Source organism: Anabrus simplex, chromosome 10 (genome assembly GCF_040414725.1).
Source record: "Anabrus simplex isolate iqAnaSimp1 chromosome 10, ASM4041472v1, whole genome shotgun sequence".
Classification (NCBI taxonomy): Eukaryota; Metazoa; Arthropoda; class Insecta; order Orthoptera; family Tettigoniidae; genus Anabrus; species Anabrus simplex.
The window spans coordinates 130,184,079-130,203,486 of record NC_090274.1 but is presented as its reverse complement, the minus strand read 5'-3'; the positions used below and the strand labels follow the sequence as shown (position 1 = coordinate 130,203,486).

At 37.6% G+C, this 19,408-nt stretch overlaps 1 protein-coding gene across 4 annotated transcripts in view; it reads left to right on the top strand.

Annotated features, from left to right (window-relative positions):
- The window catches only part of Hip1 (Huntingtin interacting protein 1), a 604,867-nt gene that overhangs the window by 301,312 nt on the left and 284,147 nt on the right, over positions 1-19,408 (top strand). For all 4 annotated transcript variants that reach the window (XM_067154583.2, XM_067154580.2, XM_067154584.2 and 1 more), the window contains one exon: positions 9,834-9,991. In XM_067154583.2, the coding sequence (XP_067010684.2) occupies positions 9,834-9,991 (158 nt within the window). The remainder of the gene's footprint in view (positions 1-9,833; positions 9,992-19,408) is intronic.

Here is a 19,408-nt window from a genome sequence, read left to right as displayed (position 1 = left end):
GTACATAACATTTATAGTCATTAGACAAATCACAGTGATGTTACGTTAGATCATCTGGATGTCTAATGGAAAATGGAAATAAAATATATTGCAGCATTGTTAGGTTAAAATATTTGTGATTAAAGGTGGTGGTGATGGTTACAATAAACTAAAACCTATTGAGTGTACATGGATATGAGTACATTAAACACATTAAAACATATAGGCCACAGTATAAAACACTTAAAAATTTAACACATTAAAACATAGTATATAAAATGTCTATTAAAATTTGAGTTCGTGTTGCGTAGCATTCATCTTCAATCTTCTTGTGGTTCTTGTGCTGATTTAGTTGTATAAGGTGATCATGGAGAATGTTCTATGGCTGATATACGTTATATTGATATGTGGCAAGAACTCTCGTCATTAAAAATTTTGAAAATGTTTTTGAGTACTGTGCATTCCAACTATCGATGTACTTCAGTAAGTTTTTTTATATATAAACTGTGAGACAGGGTTTAATTTTGGAGCAGTTGGTGGCGACACCTCTCTCGTGTATGCTCGTTATGTGGTTATCTGTAAAGATAAGCTAATGTAAGTATAGTGTGCGTATGAAGGAATGTCCGATGTATGTATGAAAATGAAAAGAGTACTTACTATTGTTATTGTGGAGGTTGTGTACCGATATGTCTGGAGACTTGCTGTGTTCTACTACGAGTACGTCTGGGGCTCATGTTAGCTGTGGGGAGGAATAGGTGGAGGAGTAAGGAGTGGCTATTGTGGAGGTAGGGGCGGGTTCGGGCTTGTGATTAGTCGGTTCATTAGGGCATGTGTTTATTATTTTGAGATAGTCGTTCTTTAATCCAGGAATGGCTTTATCAAAGATGATGCTGGTTTTCTCTGTAATGTCGTTAATATTATGATTGGGATTAGCGTATTGGTCCAGAGAAATATAGAAATCTTTGGTTATGTTGAGCAGGGGGCCTTTAGAGTTTATTTTTAATATTGTCATATCGTTATTGATGTCTGTGAAACTATGCTTAGATTCTTTTACATGTTGGCCTATTGATGAGAAATGGTTGTGTTTTACTGCATTTGTATGTTCATTGTAATGGATGGTGAAGTTTCTGCCTGCACGTCCAATATAACTTGTGTCACAGTTGTTACATTTGATACGGTAGACACCTGATTGGTTGTATTTATTATTATTATTATTATTATTATTATTATTATTATTATTATTATTGACTGTTTTGGTGTTGTGTATAGTGTTGGTGCTGTTGTGTGTGGTTTTGAATGCTATTTTCAGGTTGTGCTTCCTAAAAATATTAGTTATATATATTGGTGTCGTTGAAGGTAAATAGGACATAATCTTTTTTGGGTTTGGCTGTTTTAGTTAATTTAGTTTTAGGTTGGGATTTTATTTTGTGAATGATTTTGTTGACCATTTCTTTGCTATATCCGTTATGTTTGGCTATATCGTGGATTGATTTTAATTCATTATTTTGATTTTCTGTTGTCATTGGGATATTAAAAGCTCTGTATATCATGCTATAATAGGCTGCTCTTTTATGTGTGTTAGGATGAATGGTCATTTTTTATGGTATTTAAAGCGTATGTCGGTTTCCTGTAGATCTTGTAAGATAAGTGGTTGTCGTGTCTGGTTATTGTCAAGTAATTTAAAATACGGTTATTTTTGGTTTCTTTAGTGAATTTAATTTGGGGGTCCAAAGTGTTAAGTTTGTCTAGTAAAGTATCTGCGTCAGTGGATCTATTATCTATAATTACGAAGATATCGTCGACAAATCTGCACCAAAAATATATATTATCTATTTTGTTGCTTGACGTGTGTTCTAGGTGGTCTTATATATTTCTGCTAATATTCCAGAGGCAGGAGATCCCATAGGTAGACCTTGTTGCTGATATATGGTATCATGAAATCTGAAGTAGTTATTATTTATGGCGAATTCAAGTAGATTCATGAACTCTTCTATTTCTAAGGTGCTCAAGTTGCTATGGTTTCTTAAATTATATTCTATTATTTTGATTGTTTGTTTGATAGGAATGTTAGGGTACATGTTTGTTATGTCAAAAGAAACAAGGGTATGATGTTGTTCGATCTTTAGTTCTTTGGTTCTGTTGCAAAAATCTGTTGAGTTTTGTATTGTTTTGTTTGCTAAAAATGAATAATGCTTTTTCAATTTTTTTTGAATGAATTGTGATAATTTATAGGTTGGACTGGCTCTATAGTTTATAATCCGTCTCATGGGTACATTTTCTTTGTGTATTTTAGGGTAAGCTTTTGCGGATGGTAATTGGGGGTTCATATTTATACGTTTAGCAGATTCTGTTTCGGTGAGAAGAAAGTGTGTGTTCTTGAGCAGATTTTTTAAATTCCTTTGTATGTTATCAGTTGGATTTCGGCATTTAATTGAAAAAGTGTTGTCTTGGAAACATTCTTTAGTCTTCGTTATGTATTCATTCTTATCCATAATTACCGTAGTGTTGCCTTTGTCGGCTTTTGTTATTAGTAGACTGTTCTGTTTTATTTTGTTTTTGAGTTTGTTTAGGTTCGATTTATTGGTGGTATTCATGTTTAAGTTATTATTGTAAATGTTATTGATGTATTGTGGGATCTTTCTACTGATTTCGTGTCTAACTTCGTCTCGTATATCGTATGGGATTTTCTGTAAAGAGAGTTCTGTTCTACTCCAAAATTAAACCCTGTCTCACAGTTTATATATAAAAAATCTTACTGAAGTACATCAATAGTTGGATTGCACAGTATTCAAAAACATTTTCAAAATTTTTAATGACGAGAGTTCTTACCACATATCAATATAACGTATATCAGCCATAGAACATTCTCCATGATCACCTTATACAACTAAATCAGCACAAGAACCACAAGAAGATTGAAGATGAATGCTACGCAACACGAACTCAAATTTTAATAGACATTTTATATACTATGTTTTAATGTGTTAAATTTTTAAGTGTTTTATACTGTGGCCTATATGTTTTAATGTGTTTAATTTACTCATATCCATGTACACTCAATAGATTTTAGTTTATTGTAACCATCACCACCACCTTTAATCACAAATATTTTAACCTAACAATACTGCAGTATATTTTATTTCCATTTTCCATTAGACATCCAGATGACCTAACGTAACATCATTGTGATTTGTCTAATGACTATAAATGTTATGTACTAGCTGATGATGGCCATAAAAGGACGAAACCGGTACTAGTGTAATAATCCATTCACAATAAATAAGTATTGATCGGTGGAACACTTTTCTTGTCTATACATTGAATCCAATCAATACGGAAAATGAAACTTATAAATAATAAAATGGAGATGACCTTGTCAGCCTCAAGTCACATTGTCAACTAAGCCTGTGTGGTGCTTACTGTGTATCTGTGTCGATGTGGTTGGGAGGGGGAATGGAGGGGGAGGGGTGAGGAGAAAGGGACGATGTGAATCATGGGAGGAGGGTGTTGATTGAAGGGTGGGTCTTGTTCTAGAATGTTGGTAGTGAAACTCGTTTTTCTTAATGAATTGTTCACAGATGAGCAGGACAAAGGTTTCCAATAAAATATTTTTCTTTTCATTGATTTCATTGAAGTTGTACACGGGATTGCTATGTTGGTCGATATCTATATAAATATTCTCTAGTATATTAAGTAAGGGACCTTTCTGTTCGTAATACAGGATCTTAAAATCTTGACCAATTGTTGTGTATTTATGATTTTTCTCTCTACAATGTTCGCTCATGGCTGAGTAGCGATTGTACTTTAGGGCATCGAGGTGTTCGGAGTATCTTACATTGAAGCTGCGGCCTGTTTGCCCAATATACGTAGAAAGACATGATTGGCATTTTAATTTGTATATCCCAGAGTTTGAAAATTTTTTGTTGCTGTTGACAGTATGAGAATAAAAAAAAGTTTTTGCATTGGTGTGAACGATCTTGAAAGCTACTTTTAACCTGTGTTTTTTAAAAGATGTTTGAAATAGGATATATGTTATTATTATTAAAGGTGAATATGGCAAACTTCTCTTTAGGGGAAGATTCTTTTTCTAAGGTGGTCTTGGGTTTATTTTTAAATTTATTGAGAATTTTGTTCGTGAAAGTTTTACTGTAACCATTACCTTCGGCTATTGCATAAATGGTGTCGATTTCCTTTCTAAAATTCTTACGGGATAAAGGAACATTAAGAGCTCTGAAAATCATACTATTGTAAGCTGTCTTCTTCTGTGTCCCTGGGTGTAGAGAAGTTTGGTGGATTTTGTTTATTGTGTGAATAGGCTTCCTGTAAATATTAAAAGAAAGGGTTTTATTCTGATTGCGAGTAAGTTAAATCAAGATAATTAAGGGAAATGTTGTTCTCGGATTCTATCGCAAACTTTATGTGTGGATCCAAGTTAAGTAATTCAAGAACGGTGTTGCTATCAGTAATGTGAGAATCCAGGATAATAAAAGTATCATCCACGTACCGAGTCCAGTGTTTGATAATTTTACCTGTAATATGAATGTATTCAAGGAAATCTACGTAAATATCAGCGAGGATTCCCGAGGCCAGTGACCCCATAGGAAGACCTTTCTGTTGGTATATGATGTTATTAAAAGTGAAGAAACCATTATTTAATGTAAACTTGAGGATCTGAACAAACTCTTATCTCCCCTATAGTCAATTTACTGAATTTGGAAAGATTGTTTTTTACTATTTCAATGGTTTTATTGACGGGTACATTGGCGTACATATTGACTATGTCAAAGGAGTGAAGGGTGTAATGTTTCGGTAACGTGAGATTTTAAATTCTATTGTAGAATCCAGAGAATTTTTAACTGACGTGTTAGCTTGAAAGAAATAATGTGTTTTAAGAAAATTGTGAATATATTGGGACATTTTGTACATCGGACTACTTCTGAAGTTTATAACGGGCCTTATGGGGACATCTGCCTTGTGAATCTTCGGTAATGCTTTCGCCGTAGGTAACTTGGGATTTATGATGATCAATTTTGATTTTTTCTAGGTCATTAAACAAGAATAAAAGGTTCTTAATAAAGCTTTCAGTTCTCTTTGTATTCTTTTAGTAGGATCTTTTTTCTATTTCATTAAAGTTATTGTTAGTAAAGAAGGATTGTGCTTTATTTACGTAGTCACTTTTCTCCATAACTACAGTAGCATTACCTTTATCTGCTTTAGTTACTATTAATTTGTTATCTTTAATTTTCTCTTTGAGATTGCGTATGTTGGTGACTTGTTCTTTATTGGGTTTGCCAGTACTGGTATGTTTCTGATAGAAAGAAGAAAGTAACTTTCGCTTAACTTCATATCTAACCTCATTTTGAACATCTGTAGGTAACCTATTAACTGCTAATTCAGATTCAGCCAACGTAATGATTAAATTGTCATGGTTGAAGTACGTATCCCAGTTATGTTTTGGTCCCTTATTCAATATCTTGAGGTCCTTAGGATCAAGGTCAACTTGACTGAGGTTCACTACCGGCGGGTGAAAAACGTTCAATTACATGTAATTCTGCATGTTTGGGATATTGTGGGAAGCTTTTATTAAGTTATCCCACTTCTTATCAAAAGTGCTTTTTTTTTTTCAGTAAAACCTTATCGAGTCTATTGGTGACGTGAGCCTGAAAAGAAGTCCATTCGAGAGGACATAATAAGGTCGAGACTTCTAAACGAGTGTCGTAAAGATTATTATTAAAAAGAGCTTTTTTTCTTTTGTAGGAATTTAATTTCCTCTTATCCAAATTTTATCTGTTTTTCGTTGAATCGCGCAGGTTTTAGCCGTGTCTCTGAGTTTTCTTAGTAAATTTTAAAAAATTAGGTGTGACATCATTGGTTAAGCATTTTCTTAAAAAACATAAATCTTTACCTAATTTGGCAACCTTTATCTTCACATTACAATATAGGTTTCCTTTCTTACCAGCCTGGATGGCATTACCATTGCAAGTTATAAATCTCATTCCGTATTAACGGTTATCACTTTACAAATGAAAATATTTATAAAATCCTCCTTATCAATACAAATTAAGTCATCTGTGAGATGCAGCAAAGTCTATACATGTTTCAGCCTAATCTCAAGGCCATCTTCAGTAGCAGAACAGTAATTACATAATACACAAACAAATTAAAAATCGTAATGAAGTGAAGTGAAGTGACAGTGATCATCAATTAGTGAATTAAAAACCTATTGAGGTACAAAGTCCTCTCATCTAATAGATCGTTCTTGAATTGTCAAATAAAACTTGCTGACTGTTAAAATGAAAACACTGTGCTGAGGAGTGTAGTGAGACCATCAGTACTATGGATTAAAACGTGTGTAACATCTATAATGAGAAAAAGGAATTATGAGTGGATGAAAAACAAGTTAAAAAATAACACACTGCAAAGACACATCAGCAAATGCAACCATAAGCAAGAAAGACTTTTTTCCAAGTCAGGGGTTTATGAACTCAATTGCCAAGAACATAACTGCATTGCCACATATATACGACAACCAAGACGTAATTTCCACACAAAATACAAAGATCACCAACGTCATCAGATATAATTGGCATTCATCCTTCGAGGGCACATGACAGTTCACACCACTTCAGACATCAACATAGATCTAAACATTTTACACATCGAAAATAAAAGTAAATCTTTGAATATTAAAGAAGCAATCAAAATTTACATCGCAAAAATTCTAGTAAAACAGACCTGAATGGTCATATACATTTTAAAATATTCTCCCTACTTCATGCTACTTAATATGTGGACAACAGTTACACTTTTTGCATTAGTGCTTAATGAATTGCACAGGAATCCCTGACTTAAATGTCTGGAATGTGGGTTAGAATATTCTTATCTTTAGTAAATCTCGGAATTCACGCACCGAATTTTGCATTTAAAGATAAAAATGTCATGATGATCTGATATGTTCTTTTAGGTTTTTCTTCTTCTTCTGCTTCTTGTCATTTGGGCGTACTGAGGACCATGGGGCTCGTTTCGACTCCTTGTATGGAAATTCTGTTTTTTCTTCACCCAGAAAGCTTTCATCTTCTGGCTGTGTGCTTGTTTCCTTTCCTCGGTCCACTTTGGTCGGGTGGTGGCTGTACTCTGTCTGCTGGTGAGAGACTCTGGAAAGACACCTTGAAAGGTCAACTGCCAGAATAATACACGATCCTGTATGGTTTGTTCTGAAATCCCCAGCTGTTCTAAGTCGGACTTCACTGTGGTGATCCATTTATTTTTGGACGCTTTCCCTCTGCCTATAGTGGTAAAGATGTTGCTGGCAAGTCTGTAAGTACTCATACAAGTCAAATGCCCATAGAAAGTCAATCGCCTCTTCCTCATGGATGTAACTATGTCTTCTTGATGATCGTAGATCTCATTGTTGTGCCTTATCCTGTAGGTACCATCCCCTTCTCTTATTGGTCCTAAAATCCTCCTTAGTATTTTTCGTTCCTTGAGCTCTAGCTTCCTCACTGGACCTTTTCTGTTCATCAGAAGACACTGAGAGGCGTACAGTATGGACGGTCTTACTACTGAATTGTAATGTTGGGGTTTAAGGTTCTTAGAGAGGCACTTGGATGTATAGATGCTCTTACAGGTATGGTAGATCCTTTCCAACTTGGTGCATCTGGTGTCTATTGCTAATGTGTCATTCTCGGTTGCTGAAATCCACTCCCCTAGGTACTTCACTGTAGGAACCTTACGAATGGTGGTGTTTTTCAATGGCATAGTATGTGGGACTCCCTTTATGTTAGTCATGAACTCAGTTTTCTTTATATTGACCCTCAAGAAGCCGGTTTTAGCTGCTATTTCATAGAGGCTCTGTAGCTGGTGAGTAGCTTCTTCTATGTTGTTGGCTAATAAGGTGAGGTCGTCAGCAAAGGCCAGGGAAGGTACACTGAGATTATCTTTCTTGTAGCCAATTTTCAGTCCACTTTCTGGAGGTAATGTGGCAGTCCATTCCCTGATAATCTTCTCTAGAACGCAATTAAAGAGAATGCAAGAAATTCCATCACCTTGTCTAACTCCCATTTGAATAGAGAAACTCTCTGAGAGCTCACCTCTAAACTTTACTTTGGAGGTGGTGTTCTTCAGCGTAGCCTGGATTAGTGTGGTGGTCTTCTCATCCAGGCCTAATTCCCATAAGGTGGAGAAGAGGGTCTGCCTATCTATTGAATCATATGCCTTCTTGAAGTCCACTAGTATGACTACCCATTTGTGTCCGCCATGATTCTTGTATCTCAGGATTGTCTTGAGGTTCTGTATCTGCTCTGTGCAAGATCTATTTTGCGCGAAAACCGGCCTGATATTCACCTAATTGGAATTCCAGTTGACTGACCACTCTGGTTTGCGGGGCTTTAGAAAAGATCTTGTTTGTAACAGATATTAGAGAGATGCCTCTGTAGTTGTTGAGGTCTATCTTACGACCTTTCTTGTGTAGAGGATGGATCACCGCTGAGGTCCATTCCTCAGGTAAGGTCTCTGTTGCCCAAATATCCTCTATGATCTGATGGATGCTTTGCATGGATTGTTCGTCAGCACGTTTCCACATCTCTGCTACTATACAGTCTTCACCTGAGGCCTTGTTGTTCTTTAGGCTCTTGATAATCTCTCTTATTTCTTCAATGGTTGGCGGTGTGGAGTCTTGGTTTCTGGAAAGAGGCTCAGAGAATGCGAGTCTCTCTTTAGGTTCCTCTGCATTGAGGAGCTGTTTGAAATACCCTGCAAGAGTATTGGTACAACCCTTGTTGTTGAACTGAAGTTTCCCATCAGGTCCACGAAGATGAAGGTTGGGAGCTGTGTACTTCGTTGTCTGTTTTCTGAGCTCGCTGTAGAAATCTCTTGAGTTGTGCCTCTTAAAGTCCTCTTCCGCCTGTTGTATTAGAACCTTGTTATGGTTCCTCTTAGCCTGTCGTACTATACTGGCAGTTATTTTCCTTTGAGTAAGGAAGGCCTGGTAGTTAGCCTCATTTTTGCATTGATTCCACGTGACCCAGGTTCTGCATCTAGCACGGTCACATGTAGTGGTCCAGCATGGATGTTTTCCTTTGTTGGATGAGGCAGGCATGGTCTTCTGAGCAGCGTCCAGTAGAGCTCTTTGTAGGTTGGGCCACCCTTGCTTCTGTGCGTTTTCATTCAGAGCGACTTTGACATCACAGTCTTCATCGCACATTCGGAGGATGTTGAACTTCGGTATTTTAGCCTTTTTGCTGACATTCGGTGGCCTTCTCAGTGGTTGTAGGATGGTTTTTACCAGAGATAGGTAATGGTCTGAGTCTAAGTCTAAGTCTTTTAGGTTTTTATTTATCACTAAAAACATCTTGTAAGATGCTCTTTAATTTGATTCCGTACTTTTATTTAATCAAATCATTATAACTTGCATTGCTCCCTAATACATAAAAATACATTATAACATGAAGAAGCAACTTAACCCTCCCCACTCCAAGGAACGGAGTTCAGTGCCACTCACTCCTGTGCGTAGATACGGAGCAACCTCACGACCACAGTCCGGAAGCAATTGTTGAAGGCGAGTGACTGCTCATTAGCTGCGTAGATAAGTATACAAAACATTTCTATGAGGTAATAGGGTGACTGTTGAATAGCATTGTTTATTTTTATTTGTTCATAATATCACCAACTCTCAATCATTAAGGAACATAAACAATATTACGCAAGTGATTTGATAGAATCTGAGGATGTTCTTGTAGTTGTATATTTTTTACAGGTATGTTATTATAGTGTTGTGTTATAGTCAGTGTCTTCCACAGACTGAAAAGCGTTAGTTACATTACCTGATGTTCTTAACATGGTGATGTCGATTACAGGTCCATCTCCGAGAAGGCTACGGCAAGCTGATCCAGCTGTACTGCCAGCTGCTCATCACAAAACTGGACTTCCACCGGCGTAACCCGCGCTTTCCCGGGAACCTGCAAGTTACCAAGGAAGAGCTCGAGAGTATAGGAGAGAACGACATCAACAACTAGTAAGTATTTGTATTCAGACAAAGTTGGCACCAGATACATTCAAACAGACTAGTGTAAAAACTGTGAATGTAGCCATTTTCACTACATAAGCATGCTGCACACGTGCATGACACAGGTCATGAAGTATCAGATACACAAAATTCTTACAATTTTACACTCACACCCAATTAAAGCATTTTAGAAACTGTAGAAATTTATGAACATCAATGCATACTCAATGATAAAATTGAAAATGAATATTTAAAAACAGTATTAAGCTTCCATAGCAACTGTATACACGCCTATAACTGTAAAATAAATTCATAATTCCCATAACCCCTGAGAGTTGTGGTGGTGATTATTGTTTTAAGACGAAGTACAACTAGTCGACCATCCTCAGTATAACACTAATTGGAAAGAAAAAATGGAAGGGATCTAACACTTAAAAAATGAAGGAATCGGCCAAACAGAGACTAGGGCCACGAAGGGCGTGAAAATGAAACATTCCCTAGGCCTCGATACCTAATACTGTTGAGGTCAGAAAAGCACAAGAGTTGACCAAGGTAGGTCACATAGAATAGATGAAAGTGAGGAGCCTGGCACAAGTGGAAGCAATGTCAGGCCTTAGTTGAGGGCCCTGCTCCCAGGTTAAGAGGTTTTGGGGCCCCTTTTAGCCGTCTTTTACGACAGACGGGGATAGCGTGCGTTATTCTACCTCACCCACCCACGGGGATAACTGCTGAGAGAAAGCATTTATTTCTCCTCCCCCCATTTGGAGGCTGCCAAAAAGACTAAGCTTACACAAAATGTATATTGACAACTACAAAGGTACAGTATTGTGTATAAAGGATAGTATTGTACCTGTTCTTCTCTTTCTTAGCATTTATTGCAGGGTATTTTCCACTTGATGGGGTCTTGTAAATCTTAATAATACCATTACAGTTGGTCTGTTATTGGGCATCATACATTTTCCAGCTAACTCATTCCTGGTTGCCAGCATTTGGTATGCACTAGCCATGCATCTTGGTGAATGTGCTATTTACCAACTGATGAGCCCAACTTAGCACACTGGGGCGAAACGCTGGCAACCAGGAATGAGTTAGGTGGAACATTTATAATGTCCAATAACAGACAAACTATATTGGTATTATAAAGTTACTCATTCAGAACAAATATTTCAGGTTCCTTATGGGAATCAACATCTTTATCACCTTGTGCTCTTCACAAGAGACTTTTGCCACATGCAGGTCCTCTCAAGCCAACGCTTCTTTGGTCGCCTCATGGTCTGCAGCCCGCACGCTCTTCTCGCAACTGAAGAACCATTTCTGCATAGCACGTCACCATTCTATCGCAAACAGTTCTCTTGCATTTTCTCAGGTACTGGGGCCACACCAAATGCCATCCCAACATCCTCATTTCTGATGTTGTCCAGTCTAGTGAGTCCCATTGGCCAGCGAAGCATTTTCATCTCCATGACATGCAGCTGTTGTTCGTGTCTCCTTGTGACTGGCTAACAGTCGGTTCCATACAGCGCCACTGGTCTAATGATTGTTCTATAGATTTTGGATTTCAGATACATTGGTACTCTCTGATCAAAAAGAACTCCTGTGACTCGGCACCACTTCATCCAGGCAGCATTGATTCTGCTTCGAACCTCTGGGAGCGTGTTCGATTGGATAAGTCATTCCAGATATTTAAATTGAAATGTTTTGAGAATCTCAATGCCATATTGTACCTATTACTCAGTTAAAATCATATCAATCAATATTTTGAAACCCATGAGGAACTCCTTATAGGACAGAAATATAACTAAGAGATGGTACAAGAAGTATTAATGTTTGTCCAACCCTTGTCCTGTTTCCCTACGGGGTCGGGTATGAGGTGAGATGAATTTGTCGTGGCGGTTTTTTTTATGACCGGATGCCCTTCCTGACGTCACCCTCATCAGAGGAGTTAATGAGAGATGAAATGAATGACGTGATATATGATAGTAGGGAGAGGGTGAAACCCGGTGCCGGCACATAGCCTACTCCTGTCGAATAGCACCAAGGGGTCTGCTCAAGGCTTAACGTCCCCATCCGACGGACGAATCACCATCAACAGCGTCATATGCCCTCACTCCATATGAGCACTGCGGAGAGGTTTGGAATTTAATCCAGGCTTTTGGCACGCAATCTAGTGATTAGGAATTGTATACCACCACCTCCCCTACCCTGCTGGCCAACATTCTGATCGTGAAAACTTTTTCGACCAACGGGGCTCGAACCGGCTAACCTCGGTGTTAGACCGTTTTTAGACTTCAGCGCCTTAACGATCATGGCCACCAGGCGGGCTACAAGAAGTATTAATAATATTCTGATATTGTTAATGAGCCTTTCATATAACATTCTCTGAAAACAATTGTGTGTCAAATAGAGCAACAATTTCACTGCCCGATGATAGAAATGCATTGTGGAATACAGATTAATAAAACTTGTGACTGACAGCCGGGCTGAGTGGCTCAGACGGTTAAGGCGCTGGCCTTCTAACCCCAACTTGGCAGGTTCGATCCTGGCTCAGTCCGGTGGTATTTGAAGGTGCTCAAATACGACAGCCTAGTGTCAGTAGATTTACTGGCACGTAAAAACTCCTGCGGGACTAACTTCCGGCACCTCGGCGTCTCCAAAGACCTTAAAAAGTAGTTAGTGGAACGTTAAACAAATAACATTATTATTATTTAAAACTTGTGACTGGTAATACAGTTGAACCTGACATATACGTATATCAAGGAGAAGAGAAAAAACTACTTGTAACTCATCAATCAATACTGATCTGCATTTAGGGCAGTCGCCCAGGTGGCAGATTCCCTATCTGTTGCTTTCCTAGCCTTTTCCGAAATGATTTCAAAGAAATTGGAAATTTATTGAACATCTCCCTTGGTAAGTTATTCCAATCCCTAACTCCCCTTCCTATAAATGAATATTTGCCCCAGTTTGTCCTCTTGAATTCCAACTTTATCTTCATATCGTGATCTTTCCTACTTTTATAAACGCCATTCAAACCTATTCGTCTACTAATGTCATTCCACGCCATCTCTCCGCTGACAGCTCGGAACATACCACTTAATAATAATAATATAAGAGAATTTATTGGACTCCAACCTATTCAATACATTACAGGATGTTAACATTTTTAATTAAACATCGTTAAAATGGAGACATGTTTCGCCCTCCATGGGGGGCATCATCAGTCATATCAAAGCACCTCAAAATTAAACCAGACGTCTGGTTGGAAATTATGAACATAATATGTAAGAAAGAATACATTAAAAACACGTACAAAGTCCTATCCTAAACGAAATAACAACAGACTAGTTACACATAGTAAAACACGCCAGTGGTTTCTTAATATTAAAATGAGGCCATCATATGCACAGTATAAAAATGGAAGTATTCAAAGTCCATAATGATATTGAGTTCGATGGTAGTTCTACGTAGTATATACAAATGTTGGCAAAATAAAACACAATTTATAATTACTGTACACTTATTTATAATTGTTAAAATTGATGAGGTAAAACATTCCAATTTGTCTATTTGTAATTTGGCTCCAACCAAAATAATTCGCCCTAGGATTCATGAGGTAGTCAACTCCGTTGGTCACTCTCTATTTAAATGGAGTGCACAGTGCAAGTGAACAGCTTTTGTTGATTATAAACTGAGGCTGTGCTAAGACAGAGTTAAAACAACACCGGCTTCAAATGAAGATAGTTAAAAACATCATTAGGTTCTTCCCAGTTGACTAAAGGTCTGCGTATATTTTGTTGTTGAAGTGTGGGAAAGTCAGTTGTTGGTTGAATGGGCAACGGTCGAAAATGTTGTGCAGTGCAATCGGTGTTTGAGCTGTCCTACATGTGGGGGAAATCTGGAAATGGAGGATTTGTCTTAATTAGTTAAGTGAAATGATGGAAAAAGAGAAGAAACGGGAAATCATTGAGAAATGAAAAATGTGAAAGTTAAAAATTTACCTTGAAAGCTGTTGAGCTATTACCTAATTGTTAGGAGGTAACAGCTCAACAGCTTTCAAGGTAAATTTTTAACTTTCACATTTTTCATTTCTCAATGATTTCCCGTTTCTTCTCTTTTTCCATCATTTCACTTAACTAATTAAGACAAATCCTCCATTTCCAGATTTCCCCCACATGTAGGACAGCTCAAACACCGATTGCACTGCACAACATTTTCGACCGTTGCCCATTCAACCAACAACTGACTTTCCCACACTTCAACAACAAAATATACGCAGACCTTTAGTCAACTGGGAAGAACCTAATGATGTTTTTAACTATCTTCATTTGAAGCCGGTGTTGTTTTAACTCTGTCTTAGCACAGCCTCAGTTTATAATCAACAAAAGCTGTTCACTTGCACTGTGCACTCCATTTAAATAGAGAGTGACCAACGGAGTTGACTACCTCATGAATCCTAGGGCGAATTATTTTGGTTGGAGCCAAATTACAAATAGACAAATTGGAATGTTTTACCTCATCAATTTTAACAATTATAAATAAGTGTACAGTAATTATAAATTGTGTTTTATTTTGCCAACATTTGTATATACTACGTAGAACTACCATCGAACTCAATATCATTATGGACTTTGAATACTTCCATTTTTATACTGTGCATATGATGGCCTCATTTTAATATTAAGAAACCACTGGCGTGTTTTACTATGTGTAACTAGTCTGTTGTTATTTCGTTTAGGATAGGACTTTGTACGTGTTTTTAATGTATTCTTTCTTACATATTATGTTCATAATTTCCAACCAGACGTCTGGTTTAATTTTGAGGTGCTTTGATATGACTGATGATGCCCCCCATGGAGGGCGAAACATGTCTCCATTTTAACGATGTTTAATTAAAAATGTTAAAATCCTGTAATGTATTGAATAGGTTGGAGTCCAATAAATTCTCTTATATTATTATTATTGAGATTCTTTCAATACGGAAAATAAAATGATTTTCATTACTTGTAATAAACATACCACTTAGTCGAGCAGCTCTTCTTCTTTCTCTCAATTCTTCCCAACCCAAACATTGCAACATTTTTGTAACGCTACAGGTAATCCTGGTGAGGGTCCCATACACTGGAACCATACTCTAGTTGGGGTCTTACCAGAGACTTATATGCACTCTCCTTTACATCCTTACTACAACCCCTAATTACTTAGAATTACTTAGAAATCAGACTTACGCAATACATCACGTATTTACTGAAAAACCAGTAGAATAGACCGACATGTGTAAATCCTTGCAAATAATAAATACATTAAGACAGAAAATATTATTTTGAACTTGGTCCAGCCTTAAAGAAATAAGATAGTTTGGCTTGTTTCACTTTTCTAGCATTAAGAGTATAAACCTCCTTTAGCAAACTTAGTAATGAATTCAAAGCATTTTCACTACAACTTTTCGCACTGATGTAACGCCTACACACTTCAATTGCACTTAACACTTCACACAGTTCAGGGGTCAAGATTCAAGTCGTTATCTCCACCTCAAATGTCACTATCGCTTATTGCTGGTCCATCACCGCCGCGTTGTTGGCATACGTCAGCAATAATCTCTTCATCCGTTAGTTCTCCACATACGGCCAGATTATCATCGAAATGCACAAAAGTATCGAATTCTCCACCCTCTGGTAGCGTTAGCTCATTGCCAGACAAAACTTTGTCCCATAATTATCATTAGAGACAGCCTCTTCTAGTAAGGCACCAGCTTTGGGGAAACAGTTGCTGATTGTGGAGGAAAACACCTGCTTTCAGGCAGCCGAAATAAAATCCATGGCTTGTAGCAAATTAATGGAGAGAGGTTCATTTCCTGCATCACTCAGTGTTATTTAATGTTGAACCAGCATTTTTCTGTAATGCACTTTGAAATTTGCAATGATGCCCAAATCAAGTGGTTGTAGAACACTGGTACAGTTAGGAGGGAAAAATTCCACTCGGACTTTCTCTCCAGAATGATTTGAGGTGGATGTGCTGCACATCGATCCATAAGAAGAAGGATCTTCTTCTGTTTCTTTTTCAGTTTTTTCAACCACTGTTCCATTGGATTCTGTAGTTTTTTTTTTTTCACTCTTAAAACACCTCGGATTCTTCGATTTTCCTATCACAAGTGGAGGAAGTTTGTCAGATCCATCTTCATTCGTAATGAGAAGTACTGTTACACAAATTTTACTTTTCTTCCCTCCATGGCATGAGTCACCTTTTTCAGCTAATGTTTTATTAGGAATGAGATTGTAGAATAGGCCAGTCTCATCACAGTTGTAGATGTTTGGAGGCTGAAAATCGCTTACAATACCCGACAGAACCTCTTCTTTCCAGTGTTGCACTGTGACGTCGTCCGTGGATTTTGAGTCACCGGAAATTGTTCTCCCTCTGATTCCATGACGATCTTTAAATCCTTGCAACCATCCTGACGAAGCCTTGAAATCAGCAGTGATAATCATCATTTCAGATAAATCTATTGCCTTTGCCTACAGCATGTCTCCACTAATTGGTAGAGCTACAGCCCGCTTTTGGTGGAACCATGTGAAAAGTGCTTTCTCCAAATCTACGTACCACCCTTCTTGCTGACGGCTGTGTTTTAATAATTAATTAATGTTATTTGTTTTACGTCCCACTAACTACTCTTTTGCGGTTTTTGGAGATGCCGAGGTGCCGGAATTTAGTCCCGCAGGAGTTCTTTTACGTGCCAGTAAATCTACCGACATGAGGCTGACGTAGTTGAGCACCTTCAAATACGACCGGACTGAGCCTGGATCGAACCTGCCACGTTGGGGTCAGAAGGCCAGCGCCTTAACCGTCTGAGGGCTGTGTTTTGGTCATTTTGAACCCAGTTTTAAGAACTCATCCAAAATAGCGTTTCTTTTATTGACGATTGTACATAGCGTGGTATAAGCAATCCCTAAGTCTGAAGCGATTTCAGTTTTTGTTTTGTGTGGATTAGGGTCCACTTCTCGTATAACTTTTCCTTTTCCTGTTCTCCATGGCTAATCAAAAGCAACTGAATGACAAAATGACTGTTCAACGGTAAACACCAGATACCGGCATCATGGACATTTTACTCCTCCGTTGTTTCCACGAAAGAAATTCTCATATTCAAACAAATTTACTGTATTTTCTTGTTTCCGCACCCAAACCGCCCACTTTGCTTGTAATGTATCTTAATCTTTGGCGGCGTGTCAAAAAACGACGAAGGTAGAGGAGGAGCGAAGGGGACTCGCCTTTGTTAAGCCGCTAGTAAGTAAGCATCAACAATGTCACTCGGCGAAACTCTGTGTTCTGTTTCAGCACTGAAACCCGATCAGTCTACTTCTGCCCACGCCGACAAAGAGGAAACTTCGTAAATACAGTAGTTTATTTTTAAAAAGCACATTCTCATTACAATTACGCAAAACTCAGTTATATTTCACTGACATTTAATACGTATAACAGCGAATTACCTATAAACGGATTACGTATAAGTAAGGTTTAATTAACACTATTTTAAATTATATTTTGCCAGGACCTAAAGGAAATTACTTACAAATACGAATTACGTAGAACAGAGTTACGTATAAAGCAGGTTCAACTGTAGTTTCAAAAATGTAATAACGAAAGTCACCAGTGTCTTGAATTTCCAGTTAGATGGGTCAAGTATTAGCCTAATTACAATTTTAAGAACGGAGGACAAAGATGGGAGATCCCAGTGTGCCAGTAAAACTAATGGAACAGAACATACAATATGGGGTAATTACAGTGACAGGTGAGTAAAGACAGAGGGAGGAAGAGAAAGAGGAGAAATCATCATCAATCCCAGTTCCTCTTCATTACATCTAGCTTCAGCACTAGGTCAGACATAAACACTCACTTCCATCTTTGTTTGTTCTGTGTTTCTACTCTTTTGTCACCTGGGTTCATCTTTGTCTTTTTTGTTCTTCTCATTTCCTGTGTTTATCTGGCTTTCTTTGGATGACCTGTCAATGAATGTTGAAGCCTCAAGATTGTGCTCCTCCCTTGCTGACTTGTCTATGGTTCAGCCTGTTTTCTGGTGTAAATACATTATATGGTCCACAGACTTCCAGTGAATTTATTGCGATTTTCTTCTGACAGGTCAGAACGTATTTCGTGCTTTTCCTTGTCGTTTCTGACCCTGTTTTCCACCTGTTGTAAGTTCATGGTGTTTTTCTTCGTAGAATGTTTTGGTCTCTTGTCACAAAATAAAATAAAATATTAATTAGCTGCAAATTAAATGTTGCTTAAGGTTAACATAATCATTATTTGTGATGAGTTACAATACAATTATCTGGCTTGTATCTGTGTGATATTAAGGTTCACAGACTTCCTCTGCACGTGTCTGAGGGCCGCTTTCATCCACGTGGGTTAAACAGTTTTAACTCTGAATTTGACTATTCATTTTGTTTCATCAAGGAGGTCAAAGCCGGAGTTAAGTCAACCCCTCTTTTCACCTGGGTTAGTCTATTAACTCAAGGTTGAAAGCAAAATGTCTGCCGTAAATCACGTGTTGCTTTATTTAGATTTGTTGAATGGTGTTCCTAACTGAAATGGGTCTATAATAAGAAAGAACAACTTTCAAAATCTATCTGAGGAACAATTTCTGAAGAGGTATACACTGTCCAAATCAGTCGTCAGTAAAGTCATCGATTAAATTTGAGAGAGGTTAGAATACACAACTGACCAAAACAGGCCTCTCTCTCCTTTACTAAAGGTATTGATTGCATTAAGGTTTTATACCATAGGGTCATTTCATATAGCAGTGAGAGACAACAAGGGTTATTTTTCTGTCAGTTGTCAAGTAATCACCGATTCTAACCTCAAAATTCGTCGTATAACTGTAAGATGGTTTCTAACTTGGGCAACATTTTCAAATTCTCCTGTTATTTTCCCCATGTCTCCTTTTCTTTTAGTTTTACACTGTCAGTCTTCCTGCATTCTATAATGCTTTGGTACTTGGTGGCTAATTCAATAAGTCATGTTTTTCCTAAAGCAGAAAAATTTGTTTCCCTATTTCTCTTCTGAACTTCCATTTTTCGATCACTGCAATCAGTTCTCTCACGATCACAAAAAAATAATATGTACCACGGACCTGAGGAGGAAAACTAAATACTGCACAAGAAATGTACAAAAGAATCACGTGGGAAGTGTGTTCATAACCTCTGATTTTTAGTCACTGCCTCATTGATCGGTACGGCAGCCTAATACGATGTTAGTTAGTTTCGTGACTCATAAGAAGGAGTTAAAATATTAACCCTAAGTTAACAAACCTGAGACGTTTAAATAATGACAACAACTTGTCTGTGATTAGGATCATTAATACCGCATTGTTCTGATCCTGGCCACCCTCTTGCGCCAAGAATGTCAGTTGTTCGTTCTCCTCATCTCTTTTGTAACATA